The following is a 19,761-nucleotide window of genomic DNA, read 5'->3' on the forward strand; positions in this document are numbered from 1 at the left end:
GTTACTGTCCTTTGTTTGGAGGATTATCTTTGAACCAGAATGGGATACTGACATTAACTTCGTATGGTATTATCAAGCTCTTCGAACTAACATAAATCAGAGGTAACTCTTCGAATCCATATGCCAATCAAAGGTATCTGAATAGGTCCTTTTGATAACTAACATTGCTAAACAAAATGGGTAGGCTCCTTTGTCCAAGAAATCGAACAAAAGGCGGATGTTTTCGTGAGTTCTCGCGAAGGAACTAATCTCAGCGAGATAGAGTAACCGAGTTGAGGGCCCAGCAACCCTATGCATAAGCACAATGGTACGAAGAATTCTGATAACACACATTATCCAAAGACACCATTGGGATATAGATCGAAAACGAATTGAGGGTAATATCAACCATATTCAGCTGTTGGATCGCTTCAATTGACTTTGTCCATATCAACATCATCATCTCCTGCGACCAAGTCTGGATATCCAACTATCATCCCAAAGCACAAGACGTAATTATCAGAACATAAATGACGATGTTTGCATAGTGAAAAAAGAGTTATAACACAGACAAGGGTTCATAAATTGTAAAAAATGTCATGTCTACCCACCCCTGTAACAACGCTATTTTCAACTTCTACGTGAGTTTTCTGTCGACCCATCTCAAATCTGCATTACAATATACCGGTACGAAGATTTCTTGCTTACTTCGTCATGCATGTGTACTTCTTAGATCGTTTATTGCTAGTACGATAACAACTTCTTCAGCTGTACTAATCACACCTTCACCTAGTATCTCGATATGGATAACAACGATTTGCTCCGATGCTTCTTCTAGCCTTGAAGATGCACGAATTGAATCTGCTGCTACTTCAATTTCAGCATCCTCGTCATTCGTTGCAACCTCTACTTTCAGTATACCCAATGATACTTCTAGCAACGATGAACACATATCTAGCGATACAAATACTTTCGCAGGTAGTTCGAGTAATTCAGTGATCTCCTCAGAACTACCTTTGTCAACGGGGGCGAGTCCAGCGATAACGGCAACATTCACTATATCTAATAGTCAAACAATAGCTGGAACCCCTACAACCACTTCTTCTTCCTCTTCTTTCACTTCAGCAGTAGACACGACTCAACTGAGAAAGCGACAAAGTGATCTCGGGCGAAGACAACAGCAGGATGGATGTAGAACCATCACTTCTTCATCGACGGTCTGGGCTGCACCTACTACTTCCTGGTCATTGGTGTATAGTACTTTTACCGATTCAACGAGCTTGATTGAAGTTCCTATAGAAACTATAATGGGAAGTTGTGATAGCGTTTCAAGTGAGCCGGGTACTAGCTTAAACAACTAGCAAACATCGCAAATTGTAACCCTTCCTAACTATGCTGATACTGTCATACGGTAGGTACAGCCACAATGGATAATTTATCAATCACTACAACCGCATCTGAACTGCATGAAACAAGGAGTACATTCACCGTTTCATCTACCAGCTCTACTTCGACATCCGCACCAAGTTCGACTGGTATGTCACTTCACTTGTTTACACTTCACGAGATAGAACCTTCGATAATTAACCGTTCATTCTAAGTGCTCTCAGATATAGTTACTAAATTCGTGCTAACTCCTGCTTCTGCACCATCTACAGACAATACATCCATCAGCGATACTTCCATAATAAATTCGCCAATCACATCAGGACCTGATACAACTCAAACAGAGCCATCGACTGTATCGAGTGAGATGCAAGGCTCATCTAAAACAGAACCGACTCCATTTCTGTTTGAAACAGATGGAAAAATAACATCTTCAGCGAGCTATGACTCGTTAGCTTCTCATACGGAAATACCAACAATAAACCATAATACCTATTCAGCATCATTTGAAGAACAAAGCAACAGTGATAACCAATCAAACACCAATACCTCTAATAAGGGCTCAAAAGCTGGAGCGATAGTTGGTGGATTGCTTGGTGCATTAGCTTTATTAGCTTTAATAGCATTTCTGTTTAGATGGTGGACAAAAAAGAGAAGAACCGAAAAGACTAATTCGTTAAGGATAAGTTGGTTTAATGGTCATGCCGACAAACCATTGGATAGAAATGATAGTGAAAATGAGGTGAGTTTTCACGTTGCTGTTAATTGCCAAAATAGATGTCAGCAAAAATGGACAACACAGTGTTGAATTTATTTCATCCGTTTCTTTCATACTATATAGAAACGTCGGTCCACTCTATCAGCATCTCCATATTGTGATACAGCGCTACCATCGGATAGTCGTTTTTCAACGGCGTCTTCAACTTCACGGAGTGTAAATATCGCAAGCCTTCTCATAGGTTTACGCAGAAGATTGCTTGAAAGTTCAATCCCAATTTTAGATCTGTCAAAATCGGCTTCAGGGAATCCCAAATATCAGGATGAGGAAAAAGGCTCCATACCTCTATCTGTTTCTCTGCTTACTGGTATTTCTCAAACGATCAAAACATTACCAAAGTCTTTGTCAAGTTTGATCAAGAAAGCACAAAGCCTGATCTCAAAACAAATCTCGTTACCTAAACCCATGAAAGATGATAATCATCATATTGCAATAACGAATGAAGAGAGATTTCAATCATCGAAATTATTACCTATATTTTCTAAATTTCGTTCTATTAGACAATCTTTAAAAATTTTAAATCCCCACCAAAATACAGATTTGAGGTATATCAGAAAATCACAGGTTAATGGCATCGGCATCACGAATAATCAGCCTGCTTGGGCTGAACGGTTTCCCAGTCAACCTCCAGTGCCAGTGCATGATATCAATGAATTATGGATAAATGGTATCAATAGAAACTCCATGTCACATGGAGGCGATGAACGACACATTGTATTTCATCATGGCAATCAAGATAATACCGATATCCAAAAAGCTGAAGCTGGAAATGAAATAAGTGGGTTTGACAATTGCGATGGTCATCTAGAGTACAGTAAAGTACAAAGAGTCGAATTAAGACATTTAACGTGGGGTTCATCTTACGCTCCCCCTCGAGGTTCAATACTGAATTCAGATGGATTATTTATCGACAATAGGAACAGTATTTATAGTGATAGTGATAACAATATACGTTCGGTAGAAGATGGTAATTCGATTTATTCAAATTCAAGAACTTCCTTGTCACATTCGAATCACGGTCATGGCGGTGGTGGATCAAGTAATAATTCAAATCATAATCATAGTATCAGTATCAATCATCAAGAAGGTTATGATGAATGGAAAAAATTGAATTTACCTATACCCCCTCAACAGATGGCCTTGAACCATATTTCCGATGATAACAACAACAGTATGAGTGATCTACCTCACCACCACTTATGGGATTAGGTTCATTCCCTAGAAATTTGGTTAATCCCATTTCATCCAACGGATCATATAAATCAAATACACTTATGGATAAAAGGTATTCACCTCAACAATTACCTCCTCTACCAGAATATCTTGAGCCGAGCACTCATAATCATTCCTTACAAGGGAATTTCACGTTAAGTGTGCCGGATAATAATGCGAGTTCCAAGAGGATTACAAGGTCCACATCAAACTTTTCTGGAATGTGGGAGTATTCAGCTTATGTCGGTAATTCAATTAGAGGTAGTGATATGTTTGATTATAAAAATGATCAAGAAGTTCCAGATAGATTCTTGAATAGTCAAGAAGATAATTATGCGACAGTACCGCAGCCTAAAAGAATGAGTTTTTTTGGAACTCCTACTGAAAAATCTCAAGAAATGATTTCCAACTTAGAACCATCCCACTTCGTACCCATTCCTCAACATCCACAACAATCAATCTATGATCCAAATTTGAATAATTTTCCTTCAACACCTTATAATCCAATATCGCATCATACTCCACCATCCATTAATAATCCAATTGGAAACGATAACGAGCAGGATAGATTGACTAAAGCATGGTATGAAAAACCGTTATGGGATAATAGGACTTCTTCATATCCTTACGCTCCTGGTCAAGGTCAACATGAGAACAGAATTAGAGATCCAATATCAATCCTATTACCACCTCGTTATAACAATCCGATATATCAAGATTATGATTTTCTACGAGGACCTGATGTTCCACCTAACGGTAGGAAAAGTCGGATTAGGAAATCGACAAAAAGTGTTAGATGGGAAGATGAGAATTGCGGTACGAATGTTGTAAACAATTCAGTTGCTAGAGTTTTATAGGATCTTTTTTTTTTGAATACGGAATGAATAAGTGAACGCTTAATGAGATTCGCAAATATGATGGACTATGTAATATGCCTTTAATGGTACCCTTATTCCAATATGAAACATGAAACGAGACTTGAACAATTTTTTCTGATGATTTCTTCACATTTAGACCAGGATAACGGTAACGGTATCATGACATCAACTCAGATCGATTCAAGATCCCCCAACCTACCCATTCATGCGATTCCGTAGTAGTATTCCAATTTTGCAGGGGATATATGCAGTTCATGGAACAGAACAAAGAACTTGTTGTTTTGGTCTAATTTAAGGCTTTATAAACCGCTTGAACCACAGAGTGTGAAAATGGTAGTGTGACTTCGATCCCAGCCGTATTTTATAATCTTGCGCGATTAACAGCGAAAATTAAAGAAGGATTTCAACGTCATGTAAGTTAGTGGGAATACGAGCTAAGCCAAAGCCCAAAGCAAAATAAAGGTTAAGAAACGTAAATCTCTGAATTACCTGGTCTCTTGTTCTTTTATTCTTTTATTCACCAATTTCACATTCAGGTACAGAAAAAGGAGAAATTCCAGAGTTTGTAATTTTAATTCTCTCATGATGCTCTTACTTGTGAGGTTTGGCCGTTTGGCCGTTTACCCGTGATATACTGTACGATCGTAGAGTTAAAGGGAGATCTGAGCGTTGGGTTGAATCGGATATCGCCGTGCGTACCGTGCGTCAATGCGTATGATGGAAACGATGATCATATGATCGGCTATTAACCCTAGTACTACTATTCAAAAGTGTATCCGATCTGTTCTGAATTCTGATCTGTATCAAACATAATAGAGTAGTAATTCACACCAAAGGATAGATAAAAGTCAAAGTTACCTAATTGCATGATGCCTCTGATTTATCAATTGTGTAATCCCAGATATTATCTATATCTTACTCCTGTATCATATCCAATCATGTCATACATACTACGGCTGTAATCGCAGTCAGCTCTACTAGTCATGTACTCTTTCTGTACCTTTCTTTCCATGTAATCTGAAGAAGAATGAATCAATTACTTTATATCTGTTCATCTTCACATTTCATTTTTAATTGTCTAAAAGGATAGTGTACTAATTGAAAACATTTGGAACTCTCACAAAAATGACTGGATTAGCAATTAACCCACTCAACTATATTTCTTCTGCCTCAACGTCAGCAGCTTCTTCAGCTTTATCTTCTCCATCTCTATCCTCTTCTTCTTCCTCTACCTCTTCTTCTTCTCACGCTTCATCGGTCACATCGGTATCTACAAGTAATGATAAAAAATGCGCATGGGTAGTTTTCTTATTAACTACACCATCATATTTACCTGGTATTTTAATCTTATCATGGACATTGAGAAAATATAAATCGAAATATCCATTAATCGTTGCTGTAAATCCAAGACTACCTAAAGAAACTGTTACAGCTTTAAGAGATTTTGGATTAGAAGTTAGATTAGTTGAACCTCTTATACCGAAGGGTCCTGTCACTACAATAGCTGAAAGGTTTATTGATACTTGGACTAAAGCTGCTGTTTTCGGTTTTGATGATTATGATGTGAGTGTTCCCATCCTGCTTCAAATACCTTTTAACTACTGTCACTCATCTCCTTTGGGACAATCATCGATACTTGTAGTGGGAGATGATTGATTGCTGATACCATTCTATTTCCTCTCGTCAGCGAGTATGTCTGATCGATGGTGATATGATGATTAGACAGAATATGGACGAGTTATTCGATATCCCTTTAAAAGAAGATCAGATAGCCGCTACTTTCGCTTGTATATGTAATTTGGACAAGTCAGCTTGGGCTCCAGAAGATTGGTGAGTTGAATTAAGGAGATCAACTGTTGATACTAAATACTGTGGCTCCCACCTTTAATAGGACAAGAGATAATTGTGGATTTACACCTTCATATGGAGAAGAAGCCATTACTCATCCTGGACAAGCACAACCTACAGGAACTCATTCATTGTTAAATTCAGGTTTAGTTGTATTGACACCATCAAGTTATTTATTAAATAGAATACATAATTTAGTTGATTCAAATTCTGAAGAAGATCAATTAAGAATTAAAGAATGGTCATTCCCTGATCAAGATTTATTTGCAGATGTATTTCGTGGTAAATGGATTTCAATACCATGGATTTATAATGCTATAAAAACAATGAGATATTGGCATGGAAATTTTTATCAAGATGATAAAGTTAAAAATTTACATTATATTTGTAAAAAACCTTGGACTTATCGACCAATTAAAAATTCTGAAAAAGAAAGAAATATAACAGGTAATATATATAGTATAGATTCAGGAGAATATGAACAAGTAAAAGATAATGATGTAGGAAGAGATGAAAAAAGAGCAGATGCTATTACACATGGTTGGTGGTGGGAAGAATATGAAAATATGTTAGATGATATGAGAAAGAATGGTTATAGTCATATTGAGATGGTTGAAAATCTTACAGATCGTGGATCGAATTCAGTGTGAAGTGCTTAGAAGGAAGTTGTGAATGAGCTATTTCATATAGTCATTTCTGTAATGGATGACTGACAAGGGATAATACGGTGATAGAGGATGAGAGACTCGGTTACTTTACGATACAGTTTCGAAGAAACTGTTTTTGGGATTTTTGGGATCTTGGGATCTTTAACACCTCTTCAAAAGGCAAAAGTAAATACACATGTTGTCACGATTGATTGTTGTTGATAATCGAATTAGTTATGAAATTCAAATACACGTTGTTATGGTATATGCATTATGTTCTAAGTTTATAATTGATACAAGCTGTAAGTTACTGCATATTCGCTACATGTTATCTTCCAATGGCTGTTTTTTAGAGGTTGTCGAGGTATATCCGGATCTATAAATTCTCACCTTTCAATTGTATGAATTGTTTCAAAGCTAATTCCATTGCACCTGCTTTTTTCTCTTTCTTTTGCTGTTTCTTCTTCTTTTCCTTATCCTTATCATCCTCGCCATGATATTTCGGGTCTTCATGTTGATCTGGTTTGATATTTATCGGGGTTTCAAGATGATTATCTTCTGAATCATTAGACGGTATACTTGACCATTCTTGGATATTTTTCAAACATTCATCAGTTGTGAACCATTTTCGTTTACGTTCATGAGATTCTGGCCTTTTACGTCAATAACGAACATCGACAGCGAAAAAATCAGCTTTCATCGATATGAAGGTTTTTTGAATTTTGAAAGGGGATGGATGGTATCTCTGCCTTTAGAATTATAAGAAGATTTAGTCTTATCAGCAAAAATACATACCATTCTTCAATACATTCAACTACATCTTCATTAACTTCTAAAATATGTACATGCCAAACTGAACCTTTCTTTTTAGATGGTAAAGCAAGCATCATCAATCTTTCCGAATCTTCTGGTATAGGTAATGAAGGTGGTGTACCGGCTAAAGACAAATGAATGAGGTTGTCGTTGTTTATTAGCTAATAAACCCGTTTACTTACATATACATTCTATAATTACAACTCACCTTCTTCCCATGATTCTCTTACTGCAGCTTGACCTGACGTTTCTCCAGGTTCTATACCACCTTTTGGAACTATGTAACAGAAATCAAGATGAGATCCATAAGCTACTCAAATACCTCGGTAATGCATGAATTGGTAGTAGTCCTACTTAAACCTACATATCCATAAATTAGGATGAGCTCTACTTGTCACCATTAACAGTTTACGCGTTTGAGGTGAAAATACTAATGATACAGCTACATGTCTAGGTTCATCTGATTTTGTCATGGTGGTCGTTTGCTTCTTTCTTTGATAAATGATAAGCGTTCAATGTTTCCTGACATAAATCACAAGTCTACTAAGTGTTGGTGTAATCCTGAACACACTTATCAGAGTGAAATTAAGGAATGTTTTACGAATACATTTCATTTGATTTTCTGGGAATTAACGAAAATGAAACGTTTCCAACATTTCATTGCTATAAATAATTGCCTTGACTTGCCGATTTGAGGCTATGTCATCATATATAATCAAATCTGTATACGAGTATTCATATTTACTCGATTAGGCAAATTACTCGACGCGTACTTAACTCTCTCAACTTTGTTACGAGTACGCTTGAAACGTCTTTGATATAACCGGATGCATGATGATAATCAAACAAAGACAAAAGGAACTATAATCATAAAAAATCAATTAAACCTACAATTTCAACTGATGAGTATCATATAACCAAGTCACATCATCACGGCCACATCTCAAGTCTATCAGTAAACAAGAATTCAACTGACCAAAATCTCGCTCACAACCAGCTTACAGCAGTGTTCCACCACGTCATTCAGGTATAACGGTTCTTTTGCCGCACATACGTTGATAGCCTTCGACGATATCTCATATCTATGGTCATAAAGGAGCGTGGGCTAATTTTTGGGTCTTAAGTTTTCAGTCCAGACAATTTGGACCTGAAATTTCTCAAATCAATAAACCTTTCCAAGCCGATATTGATCAACGTCAACGAGTAAATCAGTAATCAGACACAGATATACCGGTTATCCATCTATTACAACAAAGGGGGCACAGCTGGAGAGGCGATGGGATCTCCTGAAGATCACAAATAGGCCGATCATTACGTCTGGATCTTCCTAAAACTTATCAGAAGAGGCATTATACAACAAGATGATAGATCATATATTAGGGCGACCCTCTCCGACACTTCGACGTACACAAATATTTCTAGTTTTGTTCTTTTGGATATGGAGATTATATAAAGGTGATGGTGCTCCCCGACCAACGTTAAGTGGAACTGCTTTTGGTGCATCAACAAGTCAAAGAGCTGGGGGGTTGAGTGGAAGAAGATTAGAAAGAGCTTGGATAGCTAGAATATGGGTTAAAATTGTCGGACGGAGGATGGTAAGGTGGATAAGTAGAGTTAATGATAGATTGAGTGAGTCTATCTCTCCGGGTTTCCCACAAGAGACAGAAGCGTGATGGGATTGCTGGGATTACTGATGGGATACTATGTCTCGCAGAACATTTTACACCTTATCAGCTGGTTTTGGGTACTTTGACAGTTGTATACGCATTGAGACATCTAGACGATCTACTGGGTATAGGAGGTAAGTTGCTCTCTAACGATATGCTTGTTCAAGTCAAAAAGCTGAACATCCGTGTTCTTCGTGTAGCACCTGAACCCCTAGCGCGGATGGTGAGTCAATGAAATACATCCCTGGGCGATAGGCTCATGCTAACCAGCGGCTTGATCAATAACAGTATTCGCGGTCGTACTATCGAGCAACATACGTCAACACAGCTTTTGATGCAGGTTTTGCATCAGCTATGTCAATACGGCCGAAGTGGTTGAAAGATATTTGCAGTATGCTCTTCACCGGGTACTACCTGGTCTGGGCTACTGAAGGTGATGAAGTGGTAGGTCTATCTCTGGGAATGATAATGTCAAGCTGGCAAGCTGATATCGTTGCTATTTCAGCTACGACGATTCAGAGCTGTTTGCTCTGTGGAGATGCTCAGAGTGACTTGGGAGAAGACTATGAATCCTTATGTGAGCAACACTTTTCGGGCCTCGAATACGGGTCTTATGTCCGGGCATGAAATACTGATCCTCTGTTTAGGTTCGATTGTTGACAACTTTCCACCGACCTCGCTTACCAATAATTCGGCACTTGACTATTCCTCGACCGCCTACGTCTTCGCGAGCAAATTTACCACCTGTAAAAGTCATGTTGTTCTTTGATGGCTCAGAAGTACAGCTGGCTATGGCACAAGAACTGATAGTGGATTATCCTGGAGGCGGCTTTATAGCTATGGGACCGGAATGCCATGAAGAGCGGTTGAGGATTTGGGCTAAAAGGACGGGTAAACCTGTGTTAGGTGTAAATTACGGTAAAGCGCCGGAGTGTGAGTCTGATATGAAGCCAATAATGTCTCTGATTTATGTTGAATTGACGGATGCTTCTAGATCCTTATCCATGGGCAATTGAAGAAGGCTTCGATGCATATAGAACGCTAATGGAAACCAAGGGTCGATGTATAGGGATAGAAAGTGGTAAATTAGGCATAGTGGTGACGGGGGATTCAGCGTGAGTCAATAGTGGGGCATATAGTGGAGGTTCGTGCTACTTTAGCTGACACTGTAAGTATACCATTCGTAGAGGAGGGAATATCTGTGCAACGATTATGCTTCGTATCGTGGAGCACCCAACAGGTGTACCTAGACCTGTCTCGATGATTTTGGCCTACCCAGCTCTCGATTTCAACTTCACTTCATGGATGTCGCCTAATAATTTACGAGTACTTCGTACTGAACAATCGGAAACTCAAATCCCTGGGCTGGTCCATGGCAAAGATCACCTAAGACACAAATCACCATTGAGTGTTGTCAATGACATAGAAAACACAAGAAGGAAAACGGGTAGACAAAGGCAGAAGAGCTGGACGCAAACGTTATCTGGCAAATTACCCAACATAATGAATCCAGCGGTGGAAAATAATAAACCCGATGGCATCAAGAGTAATCCTGCCACGCCTACCCAGAAAATTAAGAATCTACCTAGAAGTATGTCGGCGAAAGTAGTCGGGTGGTTAAGTGGTGAGAATGGCGATGTAAACGATGAAGAAGATGATTCTACAGATGAAGGGAATTTATCGGATGGAGATGAAGATGACGAGGATGACGCAGCGACCATACGACCCCAATACTTCGATACTCGTCCCGAAGCGGAACGATCCTTAGCAGATAGAGTCAAAACACCTGCGGAAGAAAGGAAATTCATCTTCAGTCCTATAGCATCACCTAAACCTATCGAAACGCCAGAATCCCTCCAAGATGGCGAGAAGGAGGTCGATCAGATAGTAGCGAAGAAGAAGAAGAAACAACGTGTTGGCACTAGATTAACAATGACTAGTCGAGTGGGATATTTCCAGGATAGAATCATAAGTCCTAGTATGGTGAGTATATTTGCCTCTACAGTAGTAAACAGATAGTGGGCTAAATTGTCATGTACAGATGCGAGCAATGGCAATCCTTTATGTTGGACCTAGACGGAATCCCGATTTCGAAACTGATTATTACATTTCCCCTATACTATCTCCACCTCATGTTCTTGCTCACTTCCCTCCAGTCTACCTCATATGTGGTGAACGGGATCCATTTGTAGATGATACTATCATTTTTGCCGGTAAAATAAGAGAAGCTAAAAAAGCAAGACGTGCACAAGCCGAATACAATTCCCGAGGTCAATCTGCAAAATACGGTGAATACCTACAGATGTCAAGTGGAAAACCGAAAGCCCAATTAGATGAATTACCTGATCCAATTTTACGAGAATCTGATGATGATTGGGTTCAAATGAGAATCATTGAAGGATGGGGTCATGGTTTTATGCAAATGTCATCTTTAATGAGAGAAGTTGATCCAGTCTTGATTGAAATGGCAGATTGGATCGATGAATCTTTTATTCGATTTGAAGAAAAACAGAAGGATATGGAACAAGTTGCAGCTGCTCATTTAGCTGCCAATACAACGCTTCAAGCTGAAGAAAGAAGTTTAGTCGTACCTGAAGATCATTTGATGCCACCAAATGCTACACATGTGAAACCTTCTAGAAATTATAAGAAATCACCTTCTGCTACACCATTGGAAAATGCAGATTTAGGCTCATCTTACTTCAAGAGGAGAGGTAGTACAAGTACAGAAAAAAGCGATGATGAGGACAACGTACCTGAAGACAACTTAATATCTTTTACACCTAAATCATCAAAAGACAAACCCAAAAGAAAATTACCGCCTCCATCAAAATTCAATCCTGTAGCTAGAAGACCGTCGAAGGAAAGATTAGATCTGTTACATCGATCAAATTCAATGCCAAGATTCGATATAGATGAAACTGGTTCATCAGGTGAAGCAATGTTAGTCAAGACGCCACCCCTAACAATGAGAAATCTACCTGAAAACCAAACTCCAAAGGGTTCAGGTGCATTTGCTTTGTTCGGCGGTAAAAGTAGTAATAGTGCAAGCAAACCACCTATTATCAATAGAATACCACCAACAAATGTTTATGGTAATATCAGTATACCGTCAATTAGATCAAATTCATTAAATTCCTCTATAAATTCTACGACTACAGGACAGATATCTTCAGCTCCTGTGACTACCGGATCAGGTACACCTATAATGACGAACAGAGAATCACAAGATAAAATGAAAAATCCTTTAGTAGCTGCTGCAGTAGCAGGTGCAAGAGCAGCAAGTCCCGCATTAGCTGCAGCAGGTTTAGTCCCACAAAAGATTGGTGATGTTTCAGAAGCTGAACTAATGAGGAGAAGAAGAATGGAGGCTGTTTATGGTATTTCTGGTGGTAATTTATCACATGAACATCATTTACAAGATGATGATGAAGATGAAGATGAAGAAGAAGAGGATGAAGAGGGTCATGACGATGAATGTTAGGCATGCTCAAAAGTTGTATTACCCTATCGCAATATAATCAGTGTCATATTATATCTCTTTCTTTTCCTATATCTCTCCAAATAGCTTGTCTCCCCTATATGTAATGATTCTTCCCATCATTACTATGCATTGTATTCACATATCACAATAGTGAGCGTAAGGTAAATCAAGCCCAAAATGACAGATTCACATCTCGGCTGTTATATCGAAAGTTGTACAGGAGAATAATCGATCGAAATCTTATCTAGAACACGGAATTACCGGAAATAAACATCTACGGTAATACGGAAAACGGTAAAACGAGGTCCGAGTGTAAGCCAAACAAGATATTTTGTTGAGCGGATGGAAAATAATCTTTTTATCCTTATCCTTATCAATCTCAGTTTACTGGGATTACTGAGATCAATGACACCGAAACCTGCTTTCGGACTATCGATAATATGGTAATCAGTAATAGTGGCTTACAAGATGAAAGGGGTCTCCAAAATGCCAATGCTACAAGTGGAAGTGATAATGGAAATGGGAATGGCATTGGTCAGACATTAACTCGTGTAAGCAAAGCTTGTATGTCTAAATTTCCCTTAGCCCCATCAAGACCATGTGAATTCCGTTCATCATCTTTTATTTCGTGTAATCGCGCTGACATCTAACTTTATGGTGACTTGTATGCAATGTATGATATAGGTGAGCCATGTCGTATAAGGAAAACAAAATGTGATATAGCTACAAAAGAAATATGCAATGAATGTGCTAGAAGAAATAAAGGTAATGAATGTGTATTGAGAGTAAAAGCTCGTCCAGGAAGGTAAGATTGACTATGTATCTCCTCAATCCTGGAATTTTTTCAGAAAACAAAGAAGATTACCACTCACTCTCGTTATCATTCTATGTGTTTGCTCTGAGACAGGTTATCTGCTGTAGATTCAACAAGACGAGGTTCAAAGAGACCTTTATCGCCCTCATCACCTTCGTCTTCATCGAATCAACAATCAACATATCAGACTCGTGACCAGAATCAAAATCGTCCTCATTCTTATACTCAACATCCAAGTCCTTCTAGATCCATCATTCCGGCTGCACCACATTCGATCAGATCAAACGAACATGGATCTCTTTCCCAATTCCATCCAATTGATATTCCAGCTTCACCAGCTATCACTTTCGACATAGACATGGAAGTAAATCATCCTGTATTGAAACCAAACTCACCCATCAAACAGCCTGTATATCCATCTTTATCAGTTGAAACATCTAAAATACCACCTAGTAATGCAATTAGAAATGTCGAGGTTATACTGGAACGTTTAGCTTTTGATCGATTTGGTGGGTATTACATGCTATATTGTCACTTGAGTCATCATGTCAAGTGGCTATCACTTACAATTACAACTTCTTGCCAATGATAGGACTAAGTTTATCTTTAGCAATACCGCCTGAACACGTTTTCTCTATTCGTTCTGCACCTCGCATGACACTAGATCAAATTGGTTTAGCACCTGGAGATAATAATTCTATCATACGTGCACGAGAATGGATAAATTCACATTTCGCTGCTATCCACCATAATACACCTTTCCTAAATTTACCTCAAATTAACGATATTGCAAAGAGATTTTTAGAAGTTCCATCAATTTCAGCATCATCCTCTGGTACTTCAGGACCATTTCTCAGTCATGACAATAACGGTAATCATAAAAAAGTTGGAAATGATGAAGCTGCATTATTATTAGTTATTTTGGCTTTAGGTAGTTTCAGAAGAGAAACATGGGATGAACAACGTAAATCTTATCGTACTTTAAATGCTTCAACCCCAAGTTCAACTACAACAACTGCCCATCATGCTACAAATCAACAACAACCTGATTTACAAGATTCTTATTCAAGTCAGAATCAAACTCAAATAGGTATTATACCTTTGACATTATTCAGATTAGCTCAAGATGAATTAGATGAACTTGAATATCCATCAGAAGCTGCTGTACAAGCTTTATTTTTACTACATACTTTTGTTAGTAATACTTCGATGGGAAGAAGATCAAGAGATTTTGTTGCTAGAGCAATTATGATGGCTCATGAACTTGGACTAAATCGATCTATACCTATGCAACTTGATGTCTCTTTAGCAGACAAATCGAGAGAAAGAATGAAAATGGATCAAGCTGCAACTAGGAGAAGAGCTGTCTTATATCTTTACGTGTATTTCTCTGATGTGTAAGTTGAGCTTATTTGATATGACTGGTTTTTTTCAAGCTTTCTCATTGCTCACTGGTTATATACGATATTTAGCTATTTGGCTGCTCTCGATGACAGTCCACCATTGATCAAAGTACACGATTATTCATCGGATGTATTTGATCCAATACTCAATCCTCGTTCCACATCCGGCTTAGATACACCTTCAGGCTCTTCTACAAGTCTTGGTGCTTTTGTTGATCTTGTTCGCACAGCTGGAGAGATATTAGAATTACTTCATGGAAATAAACATCGACGAAATACTTCATCCTCTACTACAAGTGATGTCACAGGTGGAACAGGAAACAATGATTTAGCAACATTAGAATTAGTTCTTCGATTAGATAGTCAATTGGATCAACTGAGAGATCGACTTGGATCTGCTACATTTGATATTAATCTTGATTCTAATGATAATGTCGATCCTAGTACCAGAGGTATAACAGCTGGGAAATTGTTGAGACAGATACATTATAATTGGTAAGTCAACCGAAGTCGACCAAAACAGAAAAAAAAGCAAAGTTAATGTATGCGCACAAAGGTTTCGAATAGCTGTACGAGCACCTTTCCTAAACCACCCTTTATTAGGACATTCATCGCTCGCTATATGTGCAGATAGCGCTCTATCATTACTGCACTATCACAGATATGTGAGTACCTTCGAGGCCACATCCAAAGTGCCCTGAGTTACTGATATATCTCTTTGACTGTAGGTGATAAATGCCGGTTTACTGAATTTACCTTGGATGCAACTTCGTCGAATCACAACAGCTATTCATGTCATTTTCATCGCCTATTGGAAAGGGGAACTGACCAAAACATCCGCTTCAACCGCTATTGATAATGCTATGATATTGCTGAAAATTCTAAGTGCACGTTGGCAATCCGCTACGAACATAGCTTTATTAGTTGTTGATCTGGCAAAAAGGAGCGGTAAGTCTTTGGAAGTGCCTCTTGATCGCATCGTTGCTAACTATTTTGATAGAAGTGCCTGTTCAACAATATTCTTTTGAGACTGGACAAAATGACCCGGCACAGCCTTTCGTGCAGCACAATGGACCTGCTATCGATCCCTCTGTAATCAATATCAATCCTCCTCCAGACTCTGCAACATGGTTTGATCTGGCTTCAATTTATCCTGAACAAAATCAACTTGATCCAAATAATACCGGTGGTTTATCTCAATTCATGCCATCAGAAGATTTTTCACAGGATATGTAAGTTGCCGCGCTATGACGACGAGTTTCCACCTCGAATGTACTGATCTAAAATATTGTTACTTCTATACAGTTCTAATTGGCTACCTGCTGTAACTACTGGAGATAATGCTTGGCCTGATGATTCGGTCGACTTTTGGACTAATATAATGGGACCTTTAGGCTAAGGGACAAGGCGAATTCAAAGTTGATGTTGTAATTATTGACCAAATGAAAACATTTGAAAGAAAATTTTGTATCATATGTTGTAATCTTATGTACGTCGCATTCAGTTGATGTACAGTTAAATCTTTGGATTCATATTTCTTGACTGAGCCTCATGTCGAGCAACATTCTTAGTAAATGGGATTTGGTAAATTATCGCAACCTCTTGAAAAGGGTAGTCAGATTCCGGAGCTCACTAACGGGACGAAGTAAGTGCAGAGTCGATCTTAGTAAGGATAAAAGAACCCCTTCAGATACTGCAGAGTATGCGAAACCAGATTGAACCGAATTCATGGAAATACAAATTCAACTTTATGCGCGAATCGAGAACGAATACAAGAGTATGTAGCAAAGGAAATATCTATATTTATATTTTAGAAATAAGACTAGCTATATGACTACCTAAAGATTGACAAGTACCTTTACCGCCAATATCTGGAGTTCTAATATTTTCACCACCTGATTCTAAAGCGATCTCAATCGATCTCATCATTGTATCAGCAGCATCTTTAAAACCGAAATGCTCTAACATCATTTGACCTGCCCAAATCATCCCTACAGGATTTGCTATACCTTTACCTGCTATATCTGGAGCTGAACCATGTACAGGTTCGAACAAACTTGGCCAATCACCTTCGGGATTTATATTACCTGATGGTGCAATACCAATTGAACCTGTACATGCAGGACCTAAATCAGATAAAATATCACCGAATAAATTTGATCCTACTACAACATCGAATAATTCAGGTCTTAAAACAAACCATGCAGTTAAAATATCAATATGATATTTATCTACTTTTACATCTTGATAAGATTTTGACATTTCTAAAACTCTTTCATCCCAATATGGCATTGAAATTGAAATTCCATTTGATTTAGTTGCTGAAGTTAAATGTTTTTTAGGTCTTGAATTTGATAATTCAAAAGCATATTTTAAAACTCTATCAACACCTGTTCTTGTCATAATTGTATCTTGAACAACAAATTCTCTTGATGTATTTGGAAACATTTTACCACCAATTGAAGAATATTCACCTTCAGTATTTTCTCTTACAACCCAAAAATCTATATCACCAATTTTTTTATTTGATAATGGACATGGTATACCAGGCATTAATTTACATGGTCTTAATGAAATATATTGATCAAATTCACGTCTAAATTGAATTAATGATCCCCATAAACTAATATGATCAGGTACTTTTTCAGGCATTCCAACCGCACCAAAATATATAGCATCATATGTTGATAATTTTTCTTTCCATCCTTCAGGTAACATTGATCCAGTTTCTAAATATCTTTCACATGTTGCCCAATCTTTAAATTGTTCATCAAGTTCAAGATCAATATTGTATCTATAAATATCCGAAAAAAAGAGGTCATTTTGTCAGCTCACCGTGATTTCGCTTGTGAACACACACCCACCCACACACGTGAAACATAAAAACATCCATGGAGATGATCCTTGAAATCACTGGAGACTCACCTTTCAGCAGCTGCCCTCAAACAAGCCAAACCTTCAGGCATGACCTCTTGACCGATACCATCTCCAGGGATAACGGCTACTCGCAATGATCTAGGTTTTTCGGCGGTGGTTCTAACTGACATGATGGAGATATGTTACTGAGATTGATAGTGCACACACACAAAGGTTCACAGGTTGTTACGTAGAAGGTGAAGTGCTACTGAAATACCCTTCATGTATTATCTTGCTATCTCTTATATATTGTTATATCAATCAAATGGGCAGATGTCCATTCGTTTCAAGATACCTAGTAACGTATGTAGCGGATATACGGATGTATCCTCAGCACCCTAATTCACACTAGTAAAGAAGGTTGATTTCACCGCGATTTCTCGCGGTTTTTACGTTGTGTTTGCAGGATTTCAACGTTCTCGATCTGCTTTTGGCAATCCCATCTGCAGGACCCCATGATCATCTTCATCCGGAACTCACTCGGATAGATGGATATACGGTAACTTCGAGGGCTATATCCTACCCCGTGCATGCTTAATTAACTTTACTAGGGACCCCTGAATCCCGTGAAAAAAAAGATAGCGCTGACTGAAAATGATGTAAGATTGTAGAGGAAGGGAAGGAATGTTTTATCTTGGCGAAACTACCTTAACTTATCTGACAACCATGCTTGTCAAGGATACAAGTAGTCTTACCATTCATCGGTATTTGACAGGGTGCTATTTACTGATCTCGAAGCGAGCTTGTTGTTTGGTAAATACGGATATACTGATTAGATCTCATCATTCTTTTTTTTTTGCTTCGAGAATAGAATATCTAGTGCAGCGGAGTCTACGGTGGGGCCTCCATAAACTACAATACGGAGAAGGAGGGGTGGAAGAAGATTCTAAGAAAAGATATATAAACACATGAAATGATGTTTAAAAGAGTATTGGAAACCCCAGGCAGCTCAAACACCCTGCGATCTCAATCACAACCAACATTCGTTACTGTACTTTATAAACTTATCCAAACGTAATTCATTAAAGGTGACAAGTTATAACAATGCCTACACACCAGATTCAACCAGCTTCAGCTGGACATGAAGTATCTCACAACGTTATTCATGATGATTCAGAAGAAAGATCTTGAGCAACTTGAATTTGTAGAAGCTTCTCCTCAAAGCGTCTTAACTACAGAAGAACAACAATTTATGGACTCTTTTCCACAAGACGCAAGAAATAAAGCTTTTCGTAAAGTCGATTATAGATTAATTCCTATGCTCTCTCTATTATACTTGTTCTCATGTAAGTTGTCATGGTCGTCTTCTCTGAGACCTACTTCAAAGAACAAAAACTTAACATACAGCTCTTTGGATATTTCTTAGATATCGATCGTGCAAATCTCGGTAATGCCAAGATTGAAGGTCTTGTTACAGATCTCAAGTTGACTGGTGTACAATACAACCTTGTATCATCGATCTTCTTTGTTCCTTATTGTTTATTCCGTAAGTCGAGCTTCGCCGCCATATCCAGGACTAGAGTGAAATAGAAAAGAAAAGCGTTGACTTGCTCTTATTATTTACAAAGAGGTACCATCGAATATGATATTACAAAATTATTTCCCAAATAAACCTTCAATGTGGATCACTGTCCTAACCTTATCATGGGGTATGATCATGACTTGTCATGGTGTTGTACAATCTTATTCTGGGCTACTTGTTGTCAGAATTCTTATGGGTATTCCAGAAGCAGGTTTCTTCCCTGGGTAAGTATAATACAAACGACAATTAATCGATAATGGAGTGTCTAAGCTGATCATTCAATATATCAGCGCTCTCTTAATCTGTTCAAGATGGTACCCCAGATCAATCTTGGCTGCTAGAATTTCCCTTTTCTATACAGCTAGTGCCCTTGCAGGTGCAGTATCAGGTTTACTCGCTTTGAATTGCTAAAAT

The 19,761-nt window shown here is 38.2% G+C and overlaps 8 protein-coding genes across 8 annotated transcripts; 6 read left to right on the forward strand and 2 right to left on the reverse strand.

Annotated features, from left to right (window-relative positions):
* Positions 1-573: 573 nt before the first annotated feature.
* On the forward strand, positions 574-3,352 carry L201_000246 (uncharacterized protein; the record flags this gene model as incomplete). Its single annotated transcript, XM_066216049.1, has 5 exons — positions 574-620; positions 713-1,311; positions 1,395-1,514; positions 1,590-2,107; positions 2,207-3,352. The coding sequence occupies 5 exons, from the start codon at positions 574-576 to the stop codon at positions 3,350-3,352; spliced, it is 2,430 nt and encodes an 809-aa protein (XP_066072146.1).
* A 65-nt stretch (positions 3,353-3,417) lies between these two features.
* L201_000247 (uncharacterized protein) lies at positions 3,418-4,212 on the forward strand (the record flags this gene model as incomplete). Its single annotated transcript, XM_066216050.1, has 1 exon — positions 3,418-4,212. The coding sequence occupies one exon, from the start codon at positions 3,418-3,420 to the stop codon at positions 4,210-4,212; it is 795 nt and encodes a 264-aa protein (XP_066072147.1).
* Positions 4,213-5,358: 1,146 nt separating this feature from the next.
* L201_000248 (uncharacterized protein) lies at positions 5,359-6,731 on the forward strand (the record flags this gene model as incomplete). The annotated part of the gene is made up of 3 exons (XM_066216051.1): positions 5,359-5,796; positions 5,921-6,063; positions 6,125-6,731. 3 exons carry the CDS (start codon positions 5,359-5,361, stop codon positions 6,729-6,731), a joined length of 1,188 nt encoding a protein of 395 aa, XP_066072148.1.
* A 373-nt stretch (positions 6,732-7,104) lies between these two features.
* On the reverse strand, positions 7,105-8,014 carry L201_000249 (uncharacterized protein; the record flags this gene model as incomplete). The annotated part of the gene is made up of 4 exons (XM_066216052.1): positions 7,105-7,381; positions 7,524-7,665; positions 7,750-7,818; positions 7,906-8,014. 4 exons carry the CDS (start codon positions 8,012-8,014, stop codon positions 7,105-7,107), a joined length of 597 nt encoding a protein of 198 aa, XP_066072149.1.
* Positions 8,015-8,902: 888 nt separating this feature from the next.
* L201_000250 (uncharacterized protein) lies at positions 8,903-12,692 on the forward strand (the record flags this gene model as incomplete). The annotated part of the gene is made up of 9 exons (XM_066216053.1): positions 8,903-9,170; positions 9,256-9,342; positions 9,409-9,431; positions 9,497-9,652; positions 9,714-9,785; positions 9,856-10,141; positions 10,203-10,323; positions 10,396-11,191; positions 11,250-12,692. The coding sequence occupies 9 exons, from the start codon at positions 8,903-8,905 to the stop codon at positions 12,690-12,692; spliced, it is 3,252 nt and encodes a 1,083-aa protein (XP_066072150.1).
* A 440-nt stretch (positions 12,693-13,132) lies between these two features.
* L201_000251 (uncharacterized protein) lies at positions 13,133-16,308 on the forward strand (the record flags this gene model as incomplete). The annotated part of the gene is made up of 9 exons (XM_066216054.1): positions 13,133-13,256; positions 13,377-13,497; positions 13,600-14,015; positions 14,099-14,903; positions 14,979-15,404; positions 15,466-15,574; positions 15,638-15,857; positions 15,910-16,141; positions 16,215-16,308. 9 exons carry the CDS (start codon positions 13,133-13,135, stop codon positions 16,306-16,308), a joined length of 2,547 nt encoding a protein of 848 aa, XP_066072151.1.
* Positions 16,309-16,712: 404 nt separating this feature from the next.
* L201_000252 (tartrate dehydrogenase) lies at positions 16,713-17,956 on the reverse strand (the record flags this gene model as incomplete). The annotated part of the gene is made up of 2 exons (XM_066216055.1): positions 16,713-17,703; positions 17,835-17,956. The coding sequence occupies 2 exons, from the start codon at positions 17,954-17,956 to the stop codon at positions 16,713-16,715; spliced, it is 1,113 nt and encodes a 370-aa protein (XP_066072152.1).
* Positions 17,957-18,933: 977 nt separating this feature from the next.
* L201_000253 (uncharacterized protein) lies at positions 18,934-19,758 on the forward strand (the record flags this gene model as incomplete). Its single annotated transcript, XM_066216056.1, has 4 exons — positions 18,934-19,111; positions 19,192-19,311; positions 19,394-19,571; positions 19,638-19,758. The coding sequence occupies 4 exons, from the start codon at positions 18,934-18,936 to the stop codon at positions 19,756-19,758; spliced, it is 597 nt and encodes a 198-aa protein (XP_066072153.1).
* Positions 19,759-19,761: the final 3 nt, after the last annotated feature.

The sequence above is a fragment of the Kwoniella dendrophila genome, chromosome 1, assembly GCF_036810415.1.
Source record: "Kwoniella dendrophila CBS 6074 chromosome 1, complete sequence".
NCBI lineage: Eukaryota > Fungi > Basidiomycota > Tremellomycetes > Tremellales > Cryptococcaceae > Kwoniella > Kwoniella dendrophila.